This window comes from Xenopus tropicalis, chromosome 2, assembly GCF_000004195.4.
Source record: "Xenopus tropicalis strain Nigerian chromosome 2, UCB_Xtro_10.0, whole genome shotgun sequence".
In the NCBI taxonomy this organism is placed as follows: Eukaryota; Metazoa; Chordata; class Amphibia; order Anura; family Pipidae; genus Xenopus; species Xenopus tropicalis.
The window spans coordinates 139,507,719-139,533,965 of record NC_030678.2 but is presented as its reverse complement, the minus strand read 5'-3'; the positions used below and the strand labels follow the sequence as shown (position 1 = coordinate 139,533,965).

The 26,247-nt window shown below is 37.8% G+C and overlaps 1 protein-coding gene across 1 annotated transcript in view; it reads right to left on the bottom strand.

The window, feature by feature from the left end:
- lrp1 (LDL receptor related protein 1) overlaps positions 1 to 26,247 on the bottom strand; it is a 175,356-nt gene that overhangs the window by 42,777 nt on the left and 106,332 nt on the right. The window contains exons 23-45 of the mRNA XM_002939712.5: positions 24,375 to 24,620; positions 19,059 to 19,256; positions 17,103 to 17,307; positions 15,841 to 16,005; positions 15,147 to 15,391; positions 14,898 to 15,029; positions 14,270 to 14,497; positions 13,081 to 13,255; positions 10,917 to 11,011; positions 10,210 to 10,359; positions 9,554 to 9,694; positions 8,851 to 8,976; positions 7,826 to 7,957; positions 7,393 to 7,527; positions 6,555 to 6,684; positions 6,286 to 6,412; positions 5,590 to 5,741; positions 5,140 to 5,264; positions 3,465 to 3,836; positions 2,332 to 2,521; positions 1,158 to 1,362; positions 734 to 926; positions 288 to 413 (exon numbers count right to left, since the gene is read on the bottom strand). Of these exons, the coding sequence (XP_002939758.3) occupies positions 288 to 413; positions 734 to 926; positions 1,158 to 1,362; positions 2,332 to 2,521; positions 3,465 to 3,836; positions 5,140 to 5,264; positions 5,590 to 5,741; positions 6,286 to 6,412; positions 6,555 to 6,684; positions 7,393 to 7,527; positions 7,826 to 7,957; positions 8,851 to 8,976; positions 9,554 to 9,694; positions 10,210 to 10,359; positions 10,917 to 11,011; positions 13,081 to 13,255; positions 14,270 to 14,497; positions 14,898 to 15,029; positions 15,147 to 15,391; positions 15,841 to 16,005; positions 17,103 to 17,307; positions 19,059 to 19,256; positions 24,375 to 24,620 (3,993 nt within the window). The remainder of the gene's footprint in view (positions 1 to 287; positions 414 to 733; positions 927 to 1,157; positions 1,363 to 2,331; positions 2,522 to 3,464; positions 3,837 to 5,139; positions 5,265 to 5,589; positions 5,742 to 6,285; positions 6,413 to 6,554; positions 6,685 to 7,392; positions 7,528 to 7,825; positions 7,958 to 8,850; positions 8,977 to 9,553; positions 9,695 to 10,209; positions 10,360 to 10,916; positions 11,012 to 13,080; positions 13,256 to 14,269; positions 14,498 to 14,897; positions 15,030 to 15,146; positions 15,392 to 15,840; positions 16,006 to 17,102; positions 17,308 to 19,058; positions 19,257 to 24,374; positions 24,621 to 26,247) is intronic.

Genomic DNA, 26,247 nt, shown 5'->3' with positions numbered 1-26,247 from the left:
GGGTCGAAATTGAAAGATAAGTAATAAAAAAAAACAACAACTGTTTTTTGGCTCCCAGGGTCAGTGACCCCCATTTCAAAACTGGAGAAAGTCAGGAGAAGGCAGCAATTAATTTTAAAAACTAAACAAAATAAAAAATGAATATCACCTGAAAAGTTGCTATATTTTCAGATTCTATAACATGTTAAAAGTAAACCACCCCATTAAAAGGTCCTTTTCAGACAGAAGTAACAAGTAATTTTGTTGCATAATAAGGAAACTCATTGAAACATGAAATCAGAACTTACATTTGCAGGTAAAATCTTCCTGAATGATTCTATCTCCCCTACATGTGCAGTTTATTCTACCTTCAGCTGTTAGGACACAAATATCTTGGCAGCCCCCATTGTTGGTTTGGCAGGGGGATAATTCACCTTTGGAGGAAGGAAACAGATATATAAACATGCTAAATACACTAGACTGAACAGTTAAGAGATTGTTATTTTACTAGGCCCTCCCAAAAGACTGCATGAGTGTAAAATATCACTAACATATTAAAACACAAAATTATTTTCTTCACTTTCCTCTTCCTTATACATAAAGCAAGAAATAGGGTGGTAGTAGTAGCAGCTGTAGAGTATGCAACTGCAAGCCTGTACAATGAAAGACTAAATTCTTTGTACTGGGGTTCTCTACCTATTGATCCCTGGAAAATGGCTGCTCCTTTTATTGACACTAATAAATTGTTACTCACAGCTGTTTGTATCATTTGCTACTGCGATGATGCCCATAGGCTGCTGTGGAATGTCTCCTCTCAGAATTTTCAGATCTGAGCCTAGGTATTTGTTGGCTCGGTGCACTGCCCTGCGCACCCAGTCTGTCCAGAAAATATATTCCCCGTAGACTGCCAGGCCGAATGGATGAACAGGATCAGTTTTTAAAATTGACTGGGTGATGGGAAGAAGAAGATCAGAATATGAGATATATATGGATATATAAGGTGCCCACTGGACACCATCCTAACATAGAACACATTGCTTTGTCACAAGTACTGGTAGGGAATATAGACTGAAATATAAACAGCACTTTGGGGAAAATCTAAAGTTAGAGGGTCCCAGAGAATACAGATAACATAATTCCCAGTTCCCACTGACAGCGTATACTTGTACTTTACTTACATATCTTTTTGTCCCATCATACTCGCATCTCTCAATCTTGTCCAAGGTGGCATCGGAGAAGTAAAGCTTTTCAGACTTATGATCAATGGCGAGTCCATTGGGGGTACGGATGTCTTTGTCAATAATGATCAGCACATTTCCTCCAGTGAGTGTTGCTCTCATAATACTAGGGTGCTGTTCATTCCAGTTGGTCCAGAACATAAGGCTATTAAAATACAGAAAAATATTTTTGTGACCAGAAATCCCTTTGAAGTTTCTGATTAAATACTAAAAAGGGCCTATAAATTACCGTTTTATAGTTATAACTCAAACCACATAGTAAGCCATATATGGTAGTCAAGGTGCATGATAAGAAAGGGGTGTAACGTTTTGTAAACAACTATAACTTTGACTGAAATAATTTTGAAATGATAATATCTTTTGAAAATGTAAATCAAATATTATGTATTTACAAGACATTAAAGATTAAGTAACAATGGAGGGGATTAACTCTTGCACAGTTGAATTTATTAAACATAGATGTGACAATAGATGAAACAAAAGTGGGAGTTGACTAAAAAACAAAAAAAAAGGTGCAAAGTTAGCTACAGGTCTTAACACCTATTGCTACCAATTAGCAGGTACTCACTGGTTTAAAAGCAAACATCTTATTGGATGCTATAGGATACTGCACCTTGGCTAAGTCTGTGCTTTTTATTACATATGTGGGTAGTCAATGCACCTACCTGCATTTCCCTACAGGCATGCACTGCATGTGCCAGTGCTTTAAGTTCAAAATGAAGTGCATTCACCAGAGCTGTACTTAACACCCAAATTAATGCACTGGTCATAAAGTAGTCCTCAACTGATCCTTGGTAATAGGCCTACCAGTAGGGTTCATACAAGTGGATGCCCATATCCTGCCTTAAGCTATTTCATACATGACAGGAGCCACAGATATACAACATGCAACCAATTGGGTTTAAGCTATTGAGCTATTTTTATTGGGAAAATTATTGGTAGTCCTTTCAGGAAGGGTGATTCCTTTTAGTCTACCTAGGCTACTTTTTAAAAACTGATATTCAAATTTGAAAAAAGACAGATACCCACATATGATAAAATAAATAACTGGCTTTTGGCATTCGGAACCACACAATTTATTCCAAGGAGAAAACAAATGAAAGATGTCTCTTACTTTTGGCATTCATCCAAAACAAAGGCACGTGGGTGATCATCTCCAGACATTGTAACAACAGTCTCTCTGTCATAGGCCCCCAAACGGCTTTGGTCAACAGTGTGTCTGGTGATGGTGGAGGTGGTATAACTAGTCCAGTACAAGGTATCCCATCCACGGTGATATGCTAGTCCTTCCACCGATCCCACATCTGTCAAATAAGTAGAAGAAATTAAGCTTACTATGTCTCTGTATTATCTAAAGCCTCAACCCAATGACTAGGTTTCTCTCACCCTTGTTTGCCCCATTATACTGTTATACCTTAAAAATAAGAATTCCATATACACAGCTACCATTTCTACACAGACCCTTTTATTCCTACATGACTTAATTCGGTTTTTCAATATGTATTTTCTTTGCTACTGCATATCCAATGTAAGGTGCTAGAAAGCAAGCCCATGCCTTTTATTTACAATAAGCCATAGTGGCAAACTGTTCTGCTTCTCAGATACAAGTATAAGTGGCAACACCCAGGCCATATTTTAAGAATTTTCATACTCGTATATAAATGTGTTAATTGCTACCACATTCATAGTGATAACTCAACAAGTAGGAGAAAACTGTAATCTAGATTTTTGTGACCACATGTAAGAACTACTGGTCTGAAGTGTTATCCTGTTTTTTTACTCTGTTTTACAGTTAGTACTAGAAGTTCTAGAACAGGGGTCGGGAACATTTTTGGCTGAGAGAGCCATAAACACCACATATTTTAAAATGTAATTCCATGAGAGCCATACAATATGTTTGGCCACGGATGCTGCGGGGCAAGGTAGGGTGGGTCCCAAGGATGGCGGATGCGGATGCGATGCGGCAGAGGGCGTGGCCTGTGCTCGGCGGATAGCAGATATGTTCTAAGGCTTAGAACACATCTTCTATCCGCCGTGCGCAGGCCAAGCCCCCCGTTATTTTTTTTATTAAAGATTTGGCAGCGAGCCAAGTGCAGCCATCAAAAGAGCCACATCTGGCTCCCGAGCCATAGGTTCCCTACCTCTGATCTAGAAGAACAGTCTCTCTTACAAGCTTTTTTCCATCTAAGATTCTACTTTTCTCACAAAATAAATCTAAGCTACTCTTTCAAAAACCACATATCTTACTTTCCACCACAGTCTTGCGCCCAGTGCCATCATGGTTAATTTGCTGGATGTTTCCAAAGTGGATGTCACTGTAGAAAATGCGTATCCCTCCTTGACTGCTTTCTCTGTAGTGAAATGCTAGCGCAATGACATTCTTCATGTGCTCATGGTCCTCAAAAGGTTTCACAGGCGCATTGAGACTACTCTCATCAGAGAGATGGATACTTTTTAAGATGGTTCGCTCAGAGTATAATAGGTAGCCATCATAGTTCCGGCAGTTTAATCCATTTTCAGCAAGCATCCCATGAGCACAGGCACAAGTACGATTGTTATTGCCCCGGTATAAGCATAACTGTTGGCAGCCACCATTGTTCACAGCACAGATATTGGTTCCTGTTAAATAGAAAAGCAAACTGAGCAACACAAACATGTGTTCCCTGTAAGGCCTTTGGCAGAGTGCAGAACAACAACCACAATCACCCCATGCTGTCTCACATAGAGAATCATCAGAAAGTACCAGCACTAGCTGATGCAGCCTGAAAATGCTCACCTGAAAAACCTGCATCTTGAATCGGAGCCATGCGCTACTGGTCTAAAGCTACAGTGCTTATAATCATCTGTTAGCTTGACTGATTTTACGAATGTCACTATAATTCACTAAGGATCAAGTTTCCAAAGTGATCAGGCAAGCAAGAAGATTCAGCAGTGGAGATCCCACAAGCAATAAAATGGGAACAATTATTACAGGAAAGAGGTTAAAATATAATTACAGTTGGTGGGGTTAATCTTAGTCTTCTATATATAAATATGTACTAGGCAAATGCTAGTAAAAATAGGATAAGGTATTTATGTAAGCGAAGGAGGGTGGCTTAATAAATGACCCTCTTTAAAATAATAAACTCAGAAACTGTTCTGCAAGAGAGGCCCTGTAAGGTCTAAATGCTTCAGTTTGTAGATCTATGAAGGTTATATAGTACAAGGGATACATTCTGGGCTTCTACACCAAACTTTTTACTTGAGTGGTCAAGTAAAAACCAAATAGTGAATAGCTGCTATAAATAATATTGAACTGATGCAAAAACTAAGTTGTCATATATCATATGGGGTTATTTACCATGCATGTTTATAATTAAAACACATCATGGAAGAAGACCCAGGGCCAATAGTGCATTGGTGCTTGCCCACAACTACATTCCACACAGAATGGTCCAGAAAGGATTTTTTACTGTGAGAGCTGTGAAGTTGTGGAATTCCCTCCCTGAATCAGGTGTACTAGCTGATACATTAGATAAGGTCGAACTTGATAGACCAGTGTCTTTTTTTAACCTAACTTACTATGTTACTATGTTAATACAGCTCTATGCATTTCTTTGGGCAATTCAAGTTTTCCAAATATATACTGTATAAGCTCATAAGGACTAGTCTGATATAATCTGGTATGGTATGGCTTGTGGCCAAAATAATCATGTTAAAATGCTCTCAAGAGCAGAAGAAATGAGCTGTGCGTAATGGAATGCATTCAGGATAAAGTATATACTGCTGCACATTTGTATTCCCCATTTCTCCTGTTACCTATTTAAACCAGTGAATATGCACATGTTCATCTAATACACATTGCTCTTTGCAATCAATTATTCATTAAAGGGGAACAAATATGTACATTACATATATTACACATTATATATATTCTACATACCCTTCTGGCGGTCTTTGTTGAACACCTTGATGTCTTTCAGTTGGACCCCAATACCAGTTCTTAGAGACACAGAGTCTGTAGCATTGTCCTTGTTCCCTCGTTTAATGGATCCATTGGCATGTGTTCTGTAAGCGAGACACACACAAGGAATGCAATAAGTGAAATAACGAGTATTTTGCCTAGGATTTGCTATGTAAAGAATGATAAAAATAAAAAACATCGTATCACCATATTTTAAGTCTACTAAAAATAATTTAAATATAACAAATTTCATAACTGCAGTTAAATTTGTAAATAGAAAATTTACAAATTGTTCCATTGCAACAGAGTATATTAGAAACAAGAGCGCCTTGGGATGTTGCAGAGAGTGGGTAAATTAAAGAGTTGTGAATGGCATATGTTCAGGAGATGCATTTGAAATCCCTTGAAGCAAGAGATGTGCAGTCTCACCTGTCACTCCAGTAAATGTAATCTTCAAAGACAGACACTGAGAACATATCCATGTTGTTGCTGGACAGCACCACCTCTCTGTTCTTTCCAGTCTCCAAGTCAATCCTCTCAATTTTATCAGTGCGAGCATCACACCAGTACAGCTTGCCTTCCTGTACAGAGAGCAACGGATACTGAATACTTCTCATACAATTATTTAATACTACTGTACAGAGATTAGCTCTTTGTTAATGAGCTTTTATGATTCTATCATTCTATATTTCACTAAAACAACTCATCAAAATAGGATATTGTGAATAAGGAAAGAGATCTACTGGTTTGCAGAAAAGCATAATACAAGGCTAACTAAACTGGATCATATTTGCCTGTGTCTTTACCACAAAACAAGTTGCTTTATGATCAGAAACTAATATAAATGAAGACTCCAGTGGCAGAGGCATGTGTAAATGATTATTAAAAGAACAGACTTCTTGGTTTCCAAGACTGCTATAAGGTCAGACTAACCAGCCATGAAGCCAAATAGCATGATCTCTACCTTGCTCTTTCGGTTTGGGAAACAAACCTATGATAAATCATCATATTACATTACCATTACAGTGTCAAAGATAGATTGTAAGGAGTTATATATGGACAAAAACAATTTGGGGCTGATTGGGGTAAGACCCGTACTGTTATATATAATGAGTGTTTTCATACCTCATAATCTATGGAGACTCCATTGGGCCAACTGATGCTAGTTTGCACAAGGATAGACCTTTCACTACCATCCAAGCGAGATCTTTCAATGCGAGGGTGCTGACCCCATTCTGTCCAAAACAGGTATCTTTAAAAAAAAAAAACAAAGCAAAAAAAAAAAACATATCTATTACAATATAATAAAAAACAACAGATATTTTAATTATTGCTAGAATATAACACAGAGCCTAAGACACAAGGGACAGCAGGTATTTCTGTATAACTCTTACCCTTTCTCTGGATGGACCGTTATGGCACGTGGCTTGTCTAACCCTTGTGAGATCACCACGTAACGGAAAGAGCCATTCAGACGAGCCACCTCAATGACATCAAATCCCTGATCTGTCCAGTAGATGTTACCTGTAAAAGAAGGGGCATCCAAAATCATAACCATGGAATTCAAGTATCTCTGATAAACCTCAGTCACACTTTATTGCTGCGCTGCAAGTTGGAGTGATATCGCCCCCCTCCCAGCAGCCGAACACCAGAACAATGGGAAGGGAGCAAGATAGCAGCTCCCAGTAGGTATCAGAATAGCACTCAATAGTAAGAAATCCAAGTCCAGCTTGGGACTCAATAGGAAACAATAGGTTACCTGAAAGCAGTTCTAAGTTCTTTTGAAAGCTCAGACTCAGGCACAATGCGCTGAGATGGCCCCTACACACCAATATTACAACTAAAAATACATCTGCTGGTTCAAGAATAACATTTTAAATGATAGAGTGAATTATTAGATAGTGACCCAGAAAAAAAACCTGTGATCTAAAACAAACACCAATGTTTAAAAATAAAATTATCAATTTAGTACCTCACATATTCATCATCTCTTTAGTTCTTACTCGTAGCAGCTATTGTCAGGCTACTAAAATAGACAATGCTGATCAGTATTGTCTATGGCAGGGTATTTTCTGGAGTTTAGTAGCTGTGTGTTTTCACCCTAAAAGATCTTAATTGTCCTTCAGTAAATTTGGATGGTCAGTTTACTAAGCAAATTGCAAATAAAACTGAATTGTGAAGGTATCAGATGGTATTGGGTGACTAAATTAATGGAAGCAATTTTTGACCTACCTGCAATCCAGTCCACAGCAATGCCTTCCACTCGCCCAATTCCATTGGTAAGCACATCTTCCCGCCAGGTCTGGTCTCTCTTGGCTCGACTGATGGTGCTGAGACCCATGTCCACCCAGTAAATGGTGTCATTCTCTAAAACAATTTATAAAGTAATTATAAATACTTATAATAATAACGTTCAAACTATTTTTTTTTTTTTGCAAATTATGGCGATTCATATTATGAGAAAACTTCAGATCCCAAGCATTCGGGATAAAAGGTCCCATACCTGTACAAATCATCTTTAAAACAAAAGCAACATATACAAAAACCAATCCAATCCCTAAAGCTATAAATAAAATGTACAATTAGCTAAAGACTAAACTCTATAACTTGCACCATACAAATGATTGTGATGAGAATATGAAACCAGAATCAGAATCACACTTACCTGCATGAAAGTCCATTCCGACTGCCAAGGAAGTTCCAGAAACAGGAACCAAAGCATCAGATTTATCATTGGGATCCAAAGGTATACCGCGTATCCCTTCATGAACAGAATACAGCAGGAAAGAGCCAACCCCTGAAGGAGACACAAGATGTCCTTGGTATTAAACAGCAACTATGTTACTATGTAAATACGACCTGGCCTTACAGCAGGGGTCCCCAACCTTTCTTACTCGTGAGCCACAGTCAAATGTAAAAAGACTTGGAGAGCAACACAAGCATCATAAAAGTTAATGGAGGAGCCAAATAAGGGCTAAGATTGGCTATTAGGCAGCCTGTATGCACACTATCAGCTTACAGGGGCTTTATTTGGTAGGAAATCTTGTTTTTATTCAACCAAAACTTGTCACCAAGTCAGGAATTCAAAAATAACTACTTGGTTTGGGGGCACTGGGAGCAACATCCAAGGGGTTGGTGAGCAACATGTTGCCCCCGAGCCACTGGTTGGGGAATCTGTATAACAATGTCATGAATTCAGGTGCTAAATGCATTGGCAGATATTTGGATTAATGGTATGATTTTCAGAGTAATGTTCAGAGCAATGTTATAGGAGTGCTCCATTTGTAGAGTATGCCATTTTAAGGAAAATCAAAATATCACCACAGCCAATCAGGGAGGTGGTGAGAGGAACGCAAAAAAATCAATACTTTTCTTTTGATCATTCCTGCTATATAAGAGTAAAAGAAAATTCTGACTATATAAGCGTTTTTCTCTCTGTTGAACTATGTTCACTAAAATAAAATGTAACTTTTAATGTTCTTCCATGGGCAGAATAAAATGTATGCCTGACCAATAAAATGACAATAAGCCATTCTGACATATACTTAATAGTTCTTCTGTTTCTCAAATAGAATGCAACTGCCCATGCCGCAAACGAGCACAGTGTGTATAGAGTACAGTCATCTGTAACACAACTAAACATCTGTAAAACTGTGAGTAAAAACACAGCATTAAAATGTCACTAGTCACCTTCACAAGTCTTTTGGCCGCTTTTCAAGCTGTAGCCAGCAGTGCACATGCATGACCTGGTGGTTTCAGAGGTTGGAAGGCAAAGCTGGGAACAGTCTCCATTGTTCACGGAGCAGTTGTTGGTTCCTAAACAAATGAAACAGAATGTGTAAAATTTTAAATACAAGTCCGTGATCTGGCAAACTCTATTTTAAATTATTCAGTCTTTTTCCTGTAACTATTTGTGTCCTATTCAGATTACAAAAATAGCCGATTTGCTGGATGTAGGTAGCAAATGGTAGTCCTGTGGCAGCATATTCATTTCCCCAAAACAGTATAAATTCACAAAACTTAAATGGTCAAAACAACCCTGGTATAGTCACCTTTACAACGAGGTTATTATTGAACATAATAACACAATGCCATTGGCAACTATATTTATATTACACGGAGCATAACATTTTATTTCACCTACATTTCCCCCAAAAATTTATTAGCCCAGTATTTGCAGTAGACTATCCATCAGAATACTGTTTTGTAGATTTAATACAGGAATGTTCATTTACTAATATTGAGATCCATAGGTTTTCTACTAGCACTTTAGGTAGAAAATGGCTAAAATGTATCCTATCTGAAATGAGCACAGCACAGTTATTTGGAGTAAGCCTTAGAGTTAAACAATAGCCTGTGGATCTCGAGTTCTACAAATGGTCCTATCACTCACCCTTTTGTATCTCTTCATCATAAACCTTCATATGCATCACCTGGTTGGTGTTCTGGCGCAGGACCCTTGGGTCTGAGCCGTCTTTCTTGTTACAGGTGCCCATCTTATCAGAGGCATGGTCAGCCCACCACAGCTTGTTTCCTACAAGACAGAAAATCACCTTCTAAGCACCTTTGAGATATTTAAGTCATTGGAGGTGAAAGACAAAATTACATTTGAGGGCTGCTTTTCCAACTTCTAGGACCTACTAAATATTAAGAAGAGTTGCCAATAAAAGGGTTCTCTGCATACCTAGTTCTCAGCACCCTGGTACTTTATCAGTGTGATGTCAGCAGAAAGTATCCTGCCAGCTCAACAGAAATGTTACTGTTACCATGTTACTGAGTAATGGTCATATATGGGATCAGACATGGAACCTTGAAAGCAATTACATTGTTTGGTCATTATGGAAGTATGGCATTATCCTTTTCCATGCTGGAAAATAATCCTAAAGAGGCCTCACACACAGGTTGATGGTTACACAATTCCCTGATATTGAAGGTGACTACAAATGCGTTGGCCCCAGATGTTTTCTACGTTTATCAAACTACAAACAGCTTTTAAGATCATCCTTAAATTTCAATTGCCCATTGAAATTCTCTTATAACATTACTTACCCATGATAGCTAATGCAGTTGCCTTTCCCAGATATGCCTTCATTGTACCAATGACTTCCAGCCCTGTCCCGTTTAGATTGCATCTGTTAATAGTGCTAGCACCGGAACTAATCCAGTACAGCTTGTTGTCAATAAAGTCAATGGATAATCCTGTAGAACAGGAAGCATAATGTTCAGTAATCAACTTACAAATAAAAACATTACTCTTATGGAACATGTACTTTAGCACAACAAAAGGAAAATACAAACTCTATGGAGGCTATCAGGCTTTGCCTGATACGAGCAGACTGTATGGTAATAATGTAGGTAAGATGGACTGCTATCTATGTTATATAAAACAATATAGAAAGGAAAAGCTTCCTTTGGCCAATGAATTAATCAGGAAAAAGTAACAATAACAAGACATTATAAAGACTTCAATGCACATGAGAATTTGTTTGTTAGCAACATAATTAGCTTGTAAGGTTTACGGTGTTACCCTCCCCTGAAGCTATCTAATGTATTTACTAATGTTCTTTGTAGACTGCTTAAATAAAGTGCCCACAACAAAATAAGCTTGGCCAAAAGCCATAAGAAAAAAAAAATAGCTCTGCCCAAGTCCAGCGTTAGGGTCAAGCTACATATTGAATCTCCCCGTGGTCATTCATAGCCCATACTGTGGACGAAAGGTTTGATTGTGAAGAATGTGACTTAAGTGATGCTCTTACCAACTGGTCCTTTCTGATTGGTGAACAGGACTTTATGATCATTGCCGTCCATGTTGGCAATACTAATATTATCACCATCTGTCCAGTAGAGCTTTCTGAAAGATTTTAATTGAAGGTTAAGATACTTACACACTATAGTTTCCAGCTTACAAAAACACATTATTATATATATTATATTTTAGACCAGATCATCACATCAAATTTTAAACACACTAAATTAAAATACTTAGAGAAAAAGCAAGACAATGAGGAAACATTAAACAACACCTTTATTTTAGTGGAAACCTGTCAGTTATATCTTCTAATTCTAACGGACGACTGCTGCACAAATATGGCAGCCCCCTCATAGAGAAACATGGGGGATCTTATAGGGAATGTAAAAACATTGTGCAAATACTTCTAAGGCAAAATTATAAATAGCATGAAAATACAATGTTATGATGTTTGAGTTCTGTTGTCACTATCTCTTTAAGGTGGGACAACCAAGACTTTACAACAACTTGAAAAGGTAAGTTGTTCATTTAAATACAGAATTATTTAGGGAAAGGCTGTCTAATAGCATCTTCATGTTTAACATTTACCAAATGTAATATGCGTGGAAAATGTCTAAACATTGGCATGCAGACTACAGACACTGTCTGTGCACCAACAATTTGTTATTTAGTGTAGGACACATCACCATTATGGAAAATAGGATTCATAACAACACTTTCTGGTCCCATTCAAGCTCTTTCCCATTAGAGAAAATTAAAGCCTAAATCTGGGGGCGACTGGAAACAGCCCTAATCTGGCAATCTACAGCAGACAATTTACCGTTTGTCCATTGGTTGTCCTTGTCTTAGACAAAGATCCCCACTACAACACAGGACTGGGAATATTTTAGCAGCATTTTAGTATAATTCCTTGAGTTTGTTAGGATAAATAATCTTTGTTCAAATATGGGCTTTAAAACAGAGAACAAAAGTTCAAAAGACCACATGCCTAGTACTAAAATCTGTGGTGATGATTTTTAGCCCTCAGGGTATTAAAAGGCTATTGGTTTGCACTTTCTCCTTTCTAAGTAATACACAATCATTCATGGTCGTAAAGTGGACAAAAATTAAGTTTGCACTTGACTATTAAAAGGATACATAAATTTGGGACAACAAAAAAAAGCTGCATAATAAAACCCAGTTTCTGCAGCAATTCAATCAATCAAGTAATTTAATCAAGTAATTCCTGTATGCCCAGTCAGATTTGACACAGAATTTACTGGTAAATACTGAAATGGAAACTTTGGATTAAATAAGGAGGTCAATTTAATTTGTTTTGTATTCATTTGTACAAGATCAGCTGGCTCTTTGGAAATGCTGCACATAAGGCAAACCAGCAGACAGACATAATTAAAGTAGTATTTAGGATAAATCATACATTTTTAACCTGAATGACACAAGGTAAAACCATTTTGCAAGGAAAGTGCCAACAAGTTGTTGGATTCATTCTAGTTACTGCGTGACACTATCACCATTTCTGATAAACCATTTCCACACATTTAGCTTTCACCCCCACACAGATGGCTCTGCTTATTTCCATATTACTGGAAATTGCTCTAGTCCTCCCCCGCAACCAGACCCAGCCAAAGCAAAGGTCGCAAGCGAAGCCAAACAAAGTCATAAGGGATTGCGATTCAGGAAAATGTCCCAAATATCAGAACTATAAGCCCCAGTGGACTTCAGAAAAAATATGAAAAAAACCAAATTTTTCTGTACCCTTTTAGTCAATACTCCATATAACAAAATGGGCGATCAAGAAAACCACTCCGGCATTTGTCCAAGAAACCAGCTTATTGGCAGTAACATATATGTAGCATGTACTTTGCATTATTACACTTTAACTTGAAAGTCAAAATATAGAACTAATCTCACTTAGTAAAGGGGTTTCCTTACAATGTGACTACAATTTTTATATTTATAAATCCATAAAATATAAAAATATATAAAGTTGAAAAAAGTTCAGATTCAGTGTTTATGCTGCAACAGTCTCTAGTAAAAGTAAAGCATGGAGGAATGGCGAGGACACTATATATCAGGTTGTTTCAGAAATTCGTCTTCTGTGATGCCTAACTCACTGCAAATACAAATAAAACAAAAAAAAAACCAAAAAACAGTGCAATGTTATCATTTACCCTTTAAGTGGATGAACTACCAGGCAGTGGGGTTTATCCAGTCCCTGGATGACCGCATTTTTAAATGATCCATCAAGCCTAGCCACATTGATTTGTTTCTTATTAGCATCATAACTTGTCCAAAAGAGATTCCGTGACACCCAGTCCACAGCCAGTCCATGGGCATTAGGCAGATCTAAGAAAGGCAATGAGACATAAATAGTTAATATACAAAATGTTTTTACTCGGCTACAGTAAGCAACATAGCAGCCTATAGATCTATAGAACAAACCTTACAGGTATACAAATATTCTCAAAATTCCACCATAAACGATTTGACTTAATCCAAAATACCCCCCCCCCCCCAAAATAGCATGATATGATGTATATGGTCCAAAGTAAAACAGCATTAAAGGAGACATGGAGCATAGATGAAAATCCCCGTAATCTTGTAGGCTATAATGAATTTTATATGGTGCATGTTTCACTCTGGGCTAAAAATTATCATTAAATTATATTGGAGCTCCCAATAGATCCTCTATGGTCCTTGTCCCTGTGTCAAATGGGGGATTGGCATGTCCTAACGATCCCTGCCAGAAGCACAGTAGGAGGGGAACAGCCAATCACAGCCCTGCAGTGAAATAGACAAAGTTCCCTATCAGGTCAGCCTTGGTAGGACAAGTGTCCTACAGTGCAGTGTACTGAGTGCCATCGGCTCCCCTGCACAGCCTGGGAAAGGCGCCAGCACAAAGTGGAGCAGATGGGTGGGACTAGCAGGGTTTCAGGGAATTTTTCAGTACAGCATTTTGTCTAACTAAAGAGATTGTAGGCTCAACTGGGCAGGGAACTCCTTTTACTGGTCTCTTTACACTTTATGTATCTGTACTTTGTATTTACTATTATATTGACCCCTGTGTGTTTTAGACCTATATAAATAAAAATATACATACATACATACAAGGAAGAAAAGGAAAAGAAGAGTAGAGGTAACTCCAAAATAGTTGGCCAAAAAGCAGTGGTTTGGTTGGTTAATTTGGGCACAACATGTGGCTTCAAATCCAGGCCTGTGCTAACTGCTTCTTCTACTTTACAATAAAGCTGAGCAGCAATTTGATTTTTTAAAACAGTTTAATAAACCAACAACCAACATGCACCAAAGACCAACAAACACAAGCACATACAGTAGGACCATCATTATTCCATTTACTACCTGCAGAAACTACAGTCTCAACTCCTGTGCCATTGATAAAAGCTCTCTTTATAGTCTGTGTGCGGACATCAGACCAGTAGATGCGCTGCTCCAGTGCATCATAATCCACCACGGTGACATTGTCAATATCAGGGACGGTGAATGAAATGATATAGTTGTAATATGGGTTGTCGATATCCACCCCTCTAATTTCCATTTGACGAGCGTAGAGCAGAAAATTTCTAAACTCTGAAAGGAACCAAAAGAGGGTGTGAGAGACAGCTTAAATAATGATATTAGCCATCAATGAAAAGTAAGCAAAAACATGAAATAGATGTATTCTCACCTTTCCCACTAAATCCATGAGCTATGGTGTAAACTATGGTGTAAACTTCTTACCCAATATGTTTAAAGAAAACAAATCAGACTACTACAGAAGTAGTTTATAGATAAGGAGCCATCACTATATATAATATATGCCAGTCCCCTAAATCGCCAGATTGCTTTGGTATCTACACATAGGCACAAATATTAAATATATTTATATCAAAGCCCTAATTGAATCTGCACAGTTTAACAGTAAACACATTACATTGCTAAAGCTACTATTGGAATACATTTAGAATGAAAACACATGAAATACACTTACCAAGGCAAGTCTTTTTGTCAGGGGACAGTTTCATGAGATGTGGGCAGGCACAGGAGAAGGACTGATTGTATGTAATAAGGCACAAGTGGCTGCAGGGACCCCTTCCATCATTTGCAGCACAAGGATTGGGAGCTAAGAAAGAATCAAAATAAAAAATAAAGAAACAAAAAATGCATATACCCTCCTCCCCTTAATTACAAGATTTATGTTTAAAAGCTTCAATAGTGTTGCATTATGTTCTGTACACACCTTGAGGTTGGCGAGATGGATGATAGACTTGAAGATCAAATGGTTGTGTGTTGGTACGTTGCACTACTCTCACATTGTGACCCGTCCATTTATTGGCCTTAGCTAGAGTGTTAGTCCTCCAGTCTGTCCAGTAGACCTCCCCACCATACAGAGTGACAGCAAACGGGTGAGATAAGTACTCATTGCCCTTCAATACTTCTATCAGTCCAGAGCCATCATATTTAGCAGAGTATATTGCATCTGATCTGTGGAGAAAAGGTAGTAGTGCAATACAGGAGTGATTCTGGTCCAATGTAAGTTAATCAGAGTTTCAGAGGGTTACAGCAGCACCAAAGGTGCACTAGGCAACAGGATTGTTAGCGGAGGAAACTTGGTTCACTGCTCCTTTTGATTTTTTACAAATGTATGGGGCCTTTAGTTTTACAACATCATTTCAGAATAGCATTTAATTTACCTCTGCCCTTCAGTCACTGTCTGGAATATTGCAATTCCATTATACTTACACCTTGATCTATCTGTGCTGCCTTAGATTCAGAGTAATAGTTGGGATCCTTCCACCTTGCTTTGGTGGGTTATTGCTATTATTGGCAATTTAATTTAGACATTCAGGAGCCTTACCCCTTATTACTTCTCTAGTTCTTAAAGCTCAACATCTTTAATTCTTAACTGGATTTTTGCTTTAGCACTGTTATACCTGGCATCAATCCACAGGATCCGTTCTTCCAAATAGTCTACAGTAAGCCCATTTGGCCAGCCTCCAGAACCTGTTTCTTTGTGTATAGTCCTACGCCCTTCTCCACTCATAGAAGCAGCTTCGATTCGAGGCATGCTGGAGTCCCAGTCAGTCCAGAAAAGGATCCTAGATGAAGAAAAGAAAGGCAATGATAATCAGATGGAAGACCTAAATCAGATTTGCTCTCAAACTTATAAATAGCACAATTTAGCTCCAAACAAATCAGTGTAGTCAAAACACTTGAAATATTTTTAATATATTTTTTTTTTCAAATGTTTCAACAGAATAACTATAGAATACTTTGTGTAAAACAAAGTATTAAAAGAGCTTTTCAGTAATGAAGTTCAATGTTCAATGTCAGCATGAATCAGTTTAAGTGGTAATTCTTAGTAAACACTGTGTTATTATTTCCTCTCCATTACTCAATTATATAGCAGATAAGATCTCTGGAAGAGGGTCTGGAACAAAGAAGCCTGTTTCCATTTCAGATTATGGCAATGTTACAAAAGATTAATGATGCCCCCAGTGCCCTGTAATAACCAGTTAGTTTTATAAATCCATAATATTTTAATGTACAACAATATGAGAATGCAGCAGATAAAATAAGCCCCTACATAGAAGAGATTAGTCTGTAATTCAGTGACCTCCCTAAGGCAGAAAGACAATAGCCTATGATCTGCCAAATGGTCACAAGGAGACACCACAGGAAATTAAACAGAAATACCTGCACTGAGGGTCTAGGACATGGGTAACTGAGACTCTACAACCACAGCATAAAAATTATAAAGGGGTATTAGTGGAGACTAAGCTGGGGGATATATCTTTGGTTATATTAGTAAAACAATTCAGAAGAGTCTGGTTTCTTTTTTTTTTTTTCAACAAAAAATCATAGAAATAATTATGGAGCAGTCTCAATCAGAGCAGGGCAATAACCTAAACACCAAAATAACCAAAAACAGTCTAGACATTTTCAGGTGTGACATAACACTGACATACACATAAATAAGCCTTTGTTGAGTATGCAACAAATTGAGATGTAGAATATATTTCATTAGATAAAAATTAACTGGACGGAGATATAACACTAGCTCTTGAGGAACCTAAAGTAAAGATTATCTGCAAGGCACTGCTAGAATTTATTTTGAAACCTTAAGTCCCTCCTAGGGTTTTCCAATAACAACATAACATTGAATTTGATTAGTTTCTACTTATTGAGCACAAACCCATTACGAGGGTCTAAAGCGATGGCTCGAGGGTGTTCGATGTCTCCAGCCAGCAGGGTAGTCCTCATTGTGCCATTTAACTTGGCCACTTCTATCTGGTCTAGGTTACTCTCCACCCAGTAGATGTTGCCAGCAATCCAATCTACAGCCAAGCCCTCGGGGGTCGCTAATCCATACTGAATGATGACCTCAAAATTAGTAAGAGCTATAGGAAAAGTACAAACATTAAGGGGTTAATGATTGGCCTTGATTACTACAATAAGATTTATGCAAAGAAAAAAAAAATGAGTGAAGAGCAAACTCAAACTCACTACAAATTATTGGTATTTCTAATTTATTTATTTATGTCAACCATCATGATTTGTGCAACCAGTGAACTCTTACATGCAGTACTTCACTGATTACTGGCCTTCATTTATGTTCCCTTTTTTGGGAAAAAAAAAAAGCCTGAATACAGACAGACTGTGACACTGTCAGAGGCCTGGGGACTCAGCTGACAAGGAAGCATTTCATCAGGTAATAAAGGGCTCTGTCACTACACATTTTGGTATGCTACAGAGTAACCTGCCTGTTTAGGACTAAAGGACAATTTGCATCTTGTTTTCCTCTTCTTCCGCCTCCCTGTAATTGCCACCAGACTATAATTAGCATTAAAAGCAAGTTCTGAATGCTAATTAACTCTTGTATCATGATGAATGTTTTCCAGCTAGGAAGGGTATCATTAGAAGCGCTTAATGTGAAATCCGGACTAGACGCCTCTCTAGGCGGGGTGTTGACTTTTGGTAATACTTCCCTTGTTACCCTCTACTATGCATTCCTCTATATTACTCAGCACACAGCTCCGCCGGCACAAGACATATGACATCAATGCTTGCATACATTTTTCCCCCTAATTAGGGGCTAGAACGAAGATCCTTTTAAAACTCTATAAAATATTAGAATGTAAATGATTAGTGTGTTTACTGTGGGGGTTTTTTTTTTATCCCTCTTTCAAGGTCACATGAAGTGCTGAGTCACTGAACTTAAGCAACAGAATAGGTACAAACTGGGGTGTAACTACAGAGGAAACCGATGGGACCCAGTGGCCCTAAATTGAATTTGCTGTGGGGCCCAGTAATGATTTGTACCCAGTTAATACAATAAAAACCCTAATATTGTAGGCAATTATGAGTAATATAAGGTGCTGGTTTCACTTTGGGCTAAGCATTAATCCTATCTGTAAAAATCGCCCCTTTATTGGAGCTCCCTATAGATCCTATCATTTGGCTGTCTGTGTTTCAAATGAAGGGTGGGCGTGTCCTAACAGTCCCTGCCAGAAGCACAGTAGGAGGGGGAGAGCCAATCACAGCCCTGCAGTCACACAAGCACAGACAGGCTTCAGTTCCCTATCAGGTCAGCCTAGCTGATGATTAGTTTCTATCCTACAGTGCTGTGTACTGAGAACCGCTGGCTCCCCTGAACATCCAGAGAATTCAGCCAACAGGAATGGATGGGCGGGACTAGTGGGGTTTTGGGGGGGATTTCTCAATAAATCTTTTTTAAGCACAATCCACAATATTTAGAGGAGTATAATTCACTGGTACATTCTTAATTTTATATGTTATGTCTCCTTTAAACATGCATATAGGAGGACTGTCACAGAATCTTTGGGTTATGTGTCTATTACTCAAAAATCCATTATCCAGAAAGAAACAATTCTTAATTATTTGTAAAGTGTAATTTTTTGCCTGTAATAAATCAGTATAATCTACAAGATGTTAACTAAGCTCGTAGCCATGCTGATGGCAAAACAATCTTTTCATTTTTTTCTGTTTAGCGAACTCCAGCCGTAAACCATGGTGCTCAACTTTACAGAAAGTTTGACCTCAGGAAAATTAAAATTCTAATTCATTTCAAATACCCCTATAACTTTGTATTGTTTTAGCTTTGTAAAAACCTCATTAGGGCAGAACTTACCACCACTTTCAGACAGCTTTCCACGATATATCTTGTCCTCCACCACATCTGTCCAGTAGAGGGTGCTCTGATTCAAGTGGAAATCCAAGGCAATGGTGTTTCTTAGACCAGGCACTAGGACACTATAATCCCATTTATTTAAATCGATACGTCTAATCTCATGACGATTTGAAAATATGATGAATGGCTTAAAGGGATCTGAAGGAAGGGATTGTATATAACAGGGTTATTCTGACATTTCTTTAAAACAAAAACATTTTCATGACATATATACACAGCAATACCTTCCTATAAACTTTCTATTTCAACAGAACCAGAATGTAAAAATGCTATTTTCCTGCCACTGTTTCAGCATACTCATGTTTATGTGTTCCCATTTCTAATTGGATGTTTTCAGACTGCAGTTTGTGTTACTTATGTGAATATTATTATGGCTGGGAATTTAGGGCAACTGCACAGCTGTTCAGACACTGGAGGACCCAGTGGTTCCGCAACACTCCGCTGTGAAAAGCCGAGCTACCGTGGCATAAAGCACCAGCAGGAGGAAACAGAAATAAATCATCCTCGCCTGCTATGAAAGAAAAAGCAATCTGAAAAGGCTATTTACATACCCACGCAAGAATTATTGTAAAAGAAAATTGTAGTCAAGGAACGTCATGCTCCTACGTGAAAAGAGCAGTTTTATTATTCAAATATTTATTTCAACAACCAAAATTTTAGGTACTTGAAACCGAGTTTATGGGTCATTTTAAGCAGTTAACTGTTTCTCATAATACAGCAAATGCAGATAAAATCTCAAAATTGACTAACACGATGTTAAGTTCCGCACATACTAACACCCTTTTTCTCCCTGAGGTAAATGCTGGGCTGTGTCCCAGATGCATCAATAAAGTTAACAAAGTCAGTACTTGGTAAAATCTTTTACTTTTGGCAAGAATTTGATTTCTAAAATATTGGCATGCTAGCATTTGCAGATCTATACCGCTCTATATTCTAGAGATTTTTCCCAATCTTCCATGCAGATCTCATCTAGCTCAGAAAGATTCTTTGGTCTCCTTGCACACACAGGTCTTTGATTTTTATTAAAAGGACAAGTAAGAAGGTGAAATATGTTTTGTTCTAGATGCTTAAATTAGTAATAAAGTTGGTTGAGGAAAGGGATAAAGAGGAACAAGAAAAATGTGGGTGTGGCCTGTTGGCAGTGTGAGAGACATGGAAATGAGCCTTTCTGTTAGGGAGAGCTAGGCCTAGAGAGAGACTGGGAACGTGTAACCTATAGTGTTGAATAAAAATAAAAGTTTGGTTCAGTAATTGTATCCTCATTTAGTTTTACAGACATTTTTATAGAGCCGTTTTCCTAACATTAAAGGAACAGTAACATCAAAAAATTAAAGTGTTTTAAAGTAATTCAAATATAATGTGCTGTTGCTCTGCAAAAAAACTGGTGTTTTTGCTACAGAAAAGCTACTATATAAATAAGCTTCTGTGTAGCCATGGGGGCAGCCATTCAAGCTGGAAAAAAGGGGAAAAGGCACAGGTTACATAGCAGATAACTAGTAAATAAGCCCCATATAATGGGGGTTTGTCTGTTATCTGCTAAATAACCTGTGCCTTTTCTCCTTTGAATGGCTGCCCCCATGGCTACACAGCAGCTTACTTATATAAACCATAGTAGTCTTTCTGTGGCAAACACACCAGTTGTAGCAATGCAGGGCAACAGTACATTATATTGTAATTACTTTTATACACTTTCATTTTTTAGTGTTACTGTTCCTTTAAAAAAATGTAAACTTTTTTTTTGTCGTTTAGTGTGTTTTCCAAGGGGTAAATTATCTCCCCAACAATTTATTATTACAGGCTTCAACTCCCCTCATGAGAATATTTTCTTCCCTAACTGTGGCTATAACAAAAATAAAAATTAAGACTTTTTATACCAACATTTTTAATATATATATACAGTTGCAAGAAAAAGTGAAAAAAAGTGAATGTTTACATGGTGTGTTCAATAAAAACATGGAAACATTTAATTATTTGTGTGGTATTAGTTTAAGCAGACTGTGATTGTCTATTGTTGTGACTTAGATGAAGATCAGATTTTATAGCCAATTTGTCCAGAAATCCATATAATTCCAAAGGGTTCACATACTTTTTCTTGCGACTGTATATTATATATATATATATATATAATAAAATGCTTAAAAACTCCAGGTAAAAGTCTAAAAATTGCTTTGATAAATCACAAAAACTCACAATGGGAAAAATAGTCACACACAAAAAATGCTGTTCCAAACTCAAGTTTTCATAAATATTAAAAAAAAAATATATATATATATATTGAAAATAAACTGGTGAAAAATACTTGTAATCAAATTGCTTGCATAGTGGAAGGTTTAATCTTTAGGTTAAGACAAAATATCAGGCATTATTTAAAGATACAATAAAAAAAGACCTTATCTTAAAAACAAGCATTCCTACCCTTGAAATATTTAAGTCTATGGTCTGTAAAAATCCTAAAATATTCACCCAATCCTGTATTTCATGTACAATCACTGTGCTACATGCCCTGGCTCTGTGCAGAACTTGTTCAGCCCCCACTCCTCCACCCCCAGCAATACAGTTAGTGCAAGAAGTGAGCAGGGATTGGCAGCCATATTTCTCAGTGTGGATACGGCTGCACAGCAGTGTAATAAACAATACAGCAGCAATACTCAAAAAAATAGGAATTAGTGCTTCATATCATTAACAGTTTGTCTCTCCAATCGTGGTTACGTGCCGTATGAGCTGTACAAAACAGAGTTACATAACAGTCTATCCGAGAAGTGCACCACCATAGAGGAAAATATTGCTGCTAGAAGGAAGTTGAGGTTTGTTGGAAATATTTGTACTATGAGACACGAGAGTTGGAAAAGGAGAGGGAATATTCATATTGCTACAGCTGTTCACAGGAACCTCCTAGTGCCTCCAGTACAACTTACTGATAAGGTCACATTGCAGCAACACACAGTCTCACCCAAATCAAACAGCTTCTCATCAAATAGACTAAATTGTATGTTCTGTATGTGCATGTTGTCACTATATAAGTAAAAAAATATTAATACATACAAACAGAACAGTTTTAAATTTGATTTTAAACAGAAGGAAAGTTATAATCACCCCCAGTGATTATAACCGAAAGCCACGGCTAGTGCTCCTGTTAGTAGAAAATGGCACCGGCCTGGGGTATCTCTTTGCGAGCACCAATCAGAAATTGTCTTCTTGCATCTCCCTTCTTCTTGGTGGGTAAAAAGCAATAAATGTATTCACTCTACTGTGCATGCATCAGTCTGGTGTCATTAAAGAATGAAGACACAGAAGACGACAACTGCTGCATGGTGCCCACTCCAAAGTACCCCAGGCTGGTGCAGTTATGTGCAAACAGAAGCACTGACCCAAGGTACTAGGTAAGCTATTATAATCATGATTTTAACTTTCCTTCTCCTTAAAATATGTAGTTGGACTTTTAGCTTGTTATAGAATGTGCTCTTTTTAGCAAACTTTTTTTTTTTTTTTTTAATTGTTTTTGAATTATTTACATTTCTCTTTTGTCTCTTTCCAGTTTTTTTTAAAGGGGTCACTGGCCCTGGCAGCATGGGGAAATTAGTCACCTGCGATAAATCTTCGCTATTGTGAGCGCTTAATCTCACCGACATGCCATCCCACCTTTCCACCAGTTTACTTGCAAGGCAATTTCGGGCGAAGTTGATAGTTTTGCCATTAAGCTTATGATTCCTGCCGTCTGCTTCTGCCCAGTACTGGCAATCCATCAAATATTTTGTATGACATGGCCCACAGACATTAGAGATTCTTTAACATTCATGGTATAGGATCCATTGTCTGGAAACTCATTATCTAGAAAGTTCCAAATTACAGGAAGGCCATCTCTCATAGACCCATTTTATTAAAATAATTCTATTTTTAAAAAATGATTTCCTTTTTCTCAGTAATAATAAAACAGTACCTTGTAATTGATTCCAACTAATAAAAACAATCCTTTTGGGTTTATTTAATGTTTAAATAATTTTATAGTAGACTTAACGGGTCTATCTGTAATTTGGATCCCCATACCTTATTTGGAAAACCCCAGGAGGATTCTGGGTAACAGGTCCCATACCTGTATCTTAAATGAAGTCCTGGGTTTGTACTGCAGTTGTGGTTATTTAAAGTGGGGTTTGTGCATAATAGGAACATTGTTATGTGTTTATAGATTGCACCATGGGTCCAAGTCAATAACGGGTAAAGTAGTTTATTGCATTGCCCCCTAAATTTTTTTCCTCAGCAGCTACTAAATGGTCAGGGACCTCCTGCCTAACAGCAGCAGGTTATACAGTACCAGTGTAAAAGGAAACTGGATATTTTTTCCTTTCTAAAATGCCTGTTTCCTCCCTCCAAAATATAAATTCCTATTCCTTTGTCAGTTCACAACAGCTATGATATACAGCAAAAACAGATCACTAGACTGTTATTGTCCATGGTGAGACTCAGCTAAAAAAATCTATGCATCTTCTTCAGAGCAAGCAGAAAGCCCAAATTCTGGCACCTATTTCCTAGAACAATGGGCCTATTATATGGCCTTGTTTATATGCTGACTGTGCCTCTCCGAGAGGGACAGGGGCTGGTTGAATAGCTGGGTCACTGTTTCCTTTGGCACACAGAGAGTCGACTAAATTAATTTGGTTGAAACTGCTGCCCCCCAGGTACTGGAATCAGGATATCCCCTTGTATTAGCACTTTAGATTAATACTGGCTGCAATTTAAATCACAGGACTGCACGATAAAGGCCAAGCTATAGCAACCATGAAGTGTTTATTATGATCAAAATGCTAAAAGGGAAATGAAAAGCCTATAAATAATTGCTAACACAGGAAGCAACACTTTAGGGTTTCAACGCACTAGCATCTTTAATATAGAATATTCAGGCAGCGCGAACGAATGAATGCCTAATTCTGATACTGCAGCTCCTTAATATTCACTTCACCCTGGTGGTGTCTCAAATAAGGTCAAGGTGGTTATAATGTATATGAAAAGAAACATTACTATTTTAATGACTTTCCTGGAGTAATATTAAGATAATATGTACCATTCTCTGTTATTGATACAACTCTTTCATGGCATGAGCAGTGAGATGGTGACAACTTTAATAAGTAGGGTTTGTTGGCCACAGCTACTAACAACCTTGGGATCTTCATCCCTATATACTTTCCTCCGAGACATTTACACACATTGATAGACAGAAAACAGATTTATACTTGAGAAAAAAAAGGAAATGTGGCTACCCACCTAAACTCCTGCAGCTCTCTTTGTCCGCTTCTAGCATCCATCCTTCGTAGCATGAGCACTTGACCGTGTTCTTTTCTTGCTCACACCGCTGACTGCAGCGCAGATGCTTGGCGCAATAGCTCTGGATCTGGCAAGTCTTGTTATCAGGTCCTGGCTCCATCCCCAAAGGACACGAACACACAATCCCTTCCCCCGGAGCAACAGTGCAGTTATGGCTGCATCCACCATTGTTTAGAGAGCACTGATCTATTTACAAAAGAAGGAAAAACAATATGATCACATACAGAGGAAGCATGCTAATCTGGTCCTATGACACTGTAAACTACTATACAGGTTTGTGACCTCTTATCCAGAATGCATGGGACCTGGGGTTTTACAGATAACGGGTCTTTCCATAATTTAGACCTCCATACCTTAAGTCTACTAAAAAATCTTTTAAACATTAAATCCAATAGAATTGTTCTGTCTACAATAAGAAAAATTATATCATAGTTGGAATCAAGTACAAGGTACTGGATAATGTTTTACAGAGAAAAGGGAAATCATTTTTAAAAATTATTTGCGTCTTTGGAAGACGGCCTTTCCATAATTCAGAACTTACTGGATAATGGGTTTCTGGATGATGGATCCCATACCTGTAAAGGTATGGGATGTTATCCAGAAACCAGATATCCAGAAAGCTCTGAAATACGGAAAGCCTGTCTCAGATAGACTCCATTTTAATCAAATAATTCAGATTTCCCTTTTCTCTGTAAAAATAAAACAGTGCTTTGTATTTGATCCCAACTAAGATATAATGAATCCTTACTGGGGGCAGAACAATCCTACTGGGTTTAATTAATGTTTTGATTTTTTAGTAGACAAGGTATGAAGATCCAAATTACAGAAAGACCCCTTATCCAGAATACCCTTGGTCCAGAGCATTCTGGATAACAGGTCCTATACCTGTACTATATTCTACTAAAATAATTTACAGCATATTCTCCTGACAGGGAAATGCAGAGTAAAACTATCCATAACCCCCATCATGGCTGTATAAACAAATAAATCTTGGCAACTGCACAGCAGCTTCTTTTAAATGAATAAGCCCTGACTGTGCCCATAATAGTCGGACACATTTTACTGCCAGGAATACACAAATAGTTTTTAGAACCCTTACTATCAACATTTCTAGGTGGTAAAATAACTTTCTGGCATTCAGGTAATTTATCACTTGAAATGCATCATGCTTGGAACTTCTGAAAAACTAAAGCACTACTAAGTAGTATATGTAGCACATTACTTGTACCGTACTTATCATAGCCAAGCAGGGAAAACTCTTTGGGTTCTCTTATACTCAAGCATAGTGAGGGACCCTAACTCTATGCCAACATGACTATGACACAGTAGATAGAGCAATTCTGCTGGAAAAGCAGAGGGTCACACTCTCTCCCATCACAGGCTCCTTACAGCAGCCATCAATCCCATGCCCCCGTTAGTCTCATAAGTGTCTCTCTGTGTGTTCAAAGTGAAAAGTTCTGTGTTGGTTTAACAGGAGACAGCTTGTGCAGCGTTGGGGATTTTCTGTTACGGTTTGGAGCATGCGCATTCCAAACAATGTCCATATTGACTTCAACTACACATGTTCCTGCTACAGTCTTTAAAAGAGAAGCAGTCCTCTAGCCACAACAAATATAGTCCCCTCCATGCACTCATTTTAGCCATATCTAAGCTCCTTTTCCCCCCCCAAAAAAACTACACATCAACAGTCCAAAATCAAAGAATAAGCAGAATGTAATTATACAAATTTTAAGGTTTATCTACAGAAAGCAGTCCATATATTCCAATTAATTTATACATCATACATTCCATGGACACCAGTCAGTAGCCATAC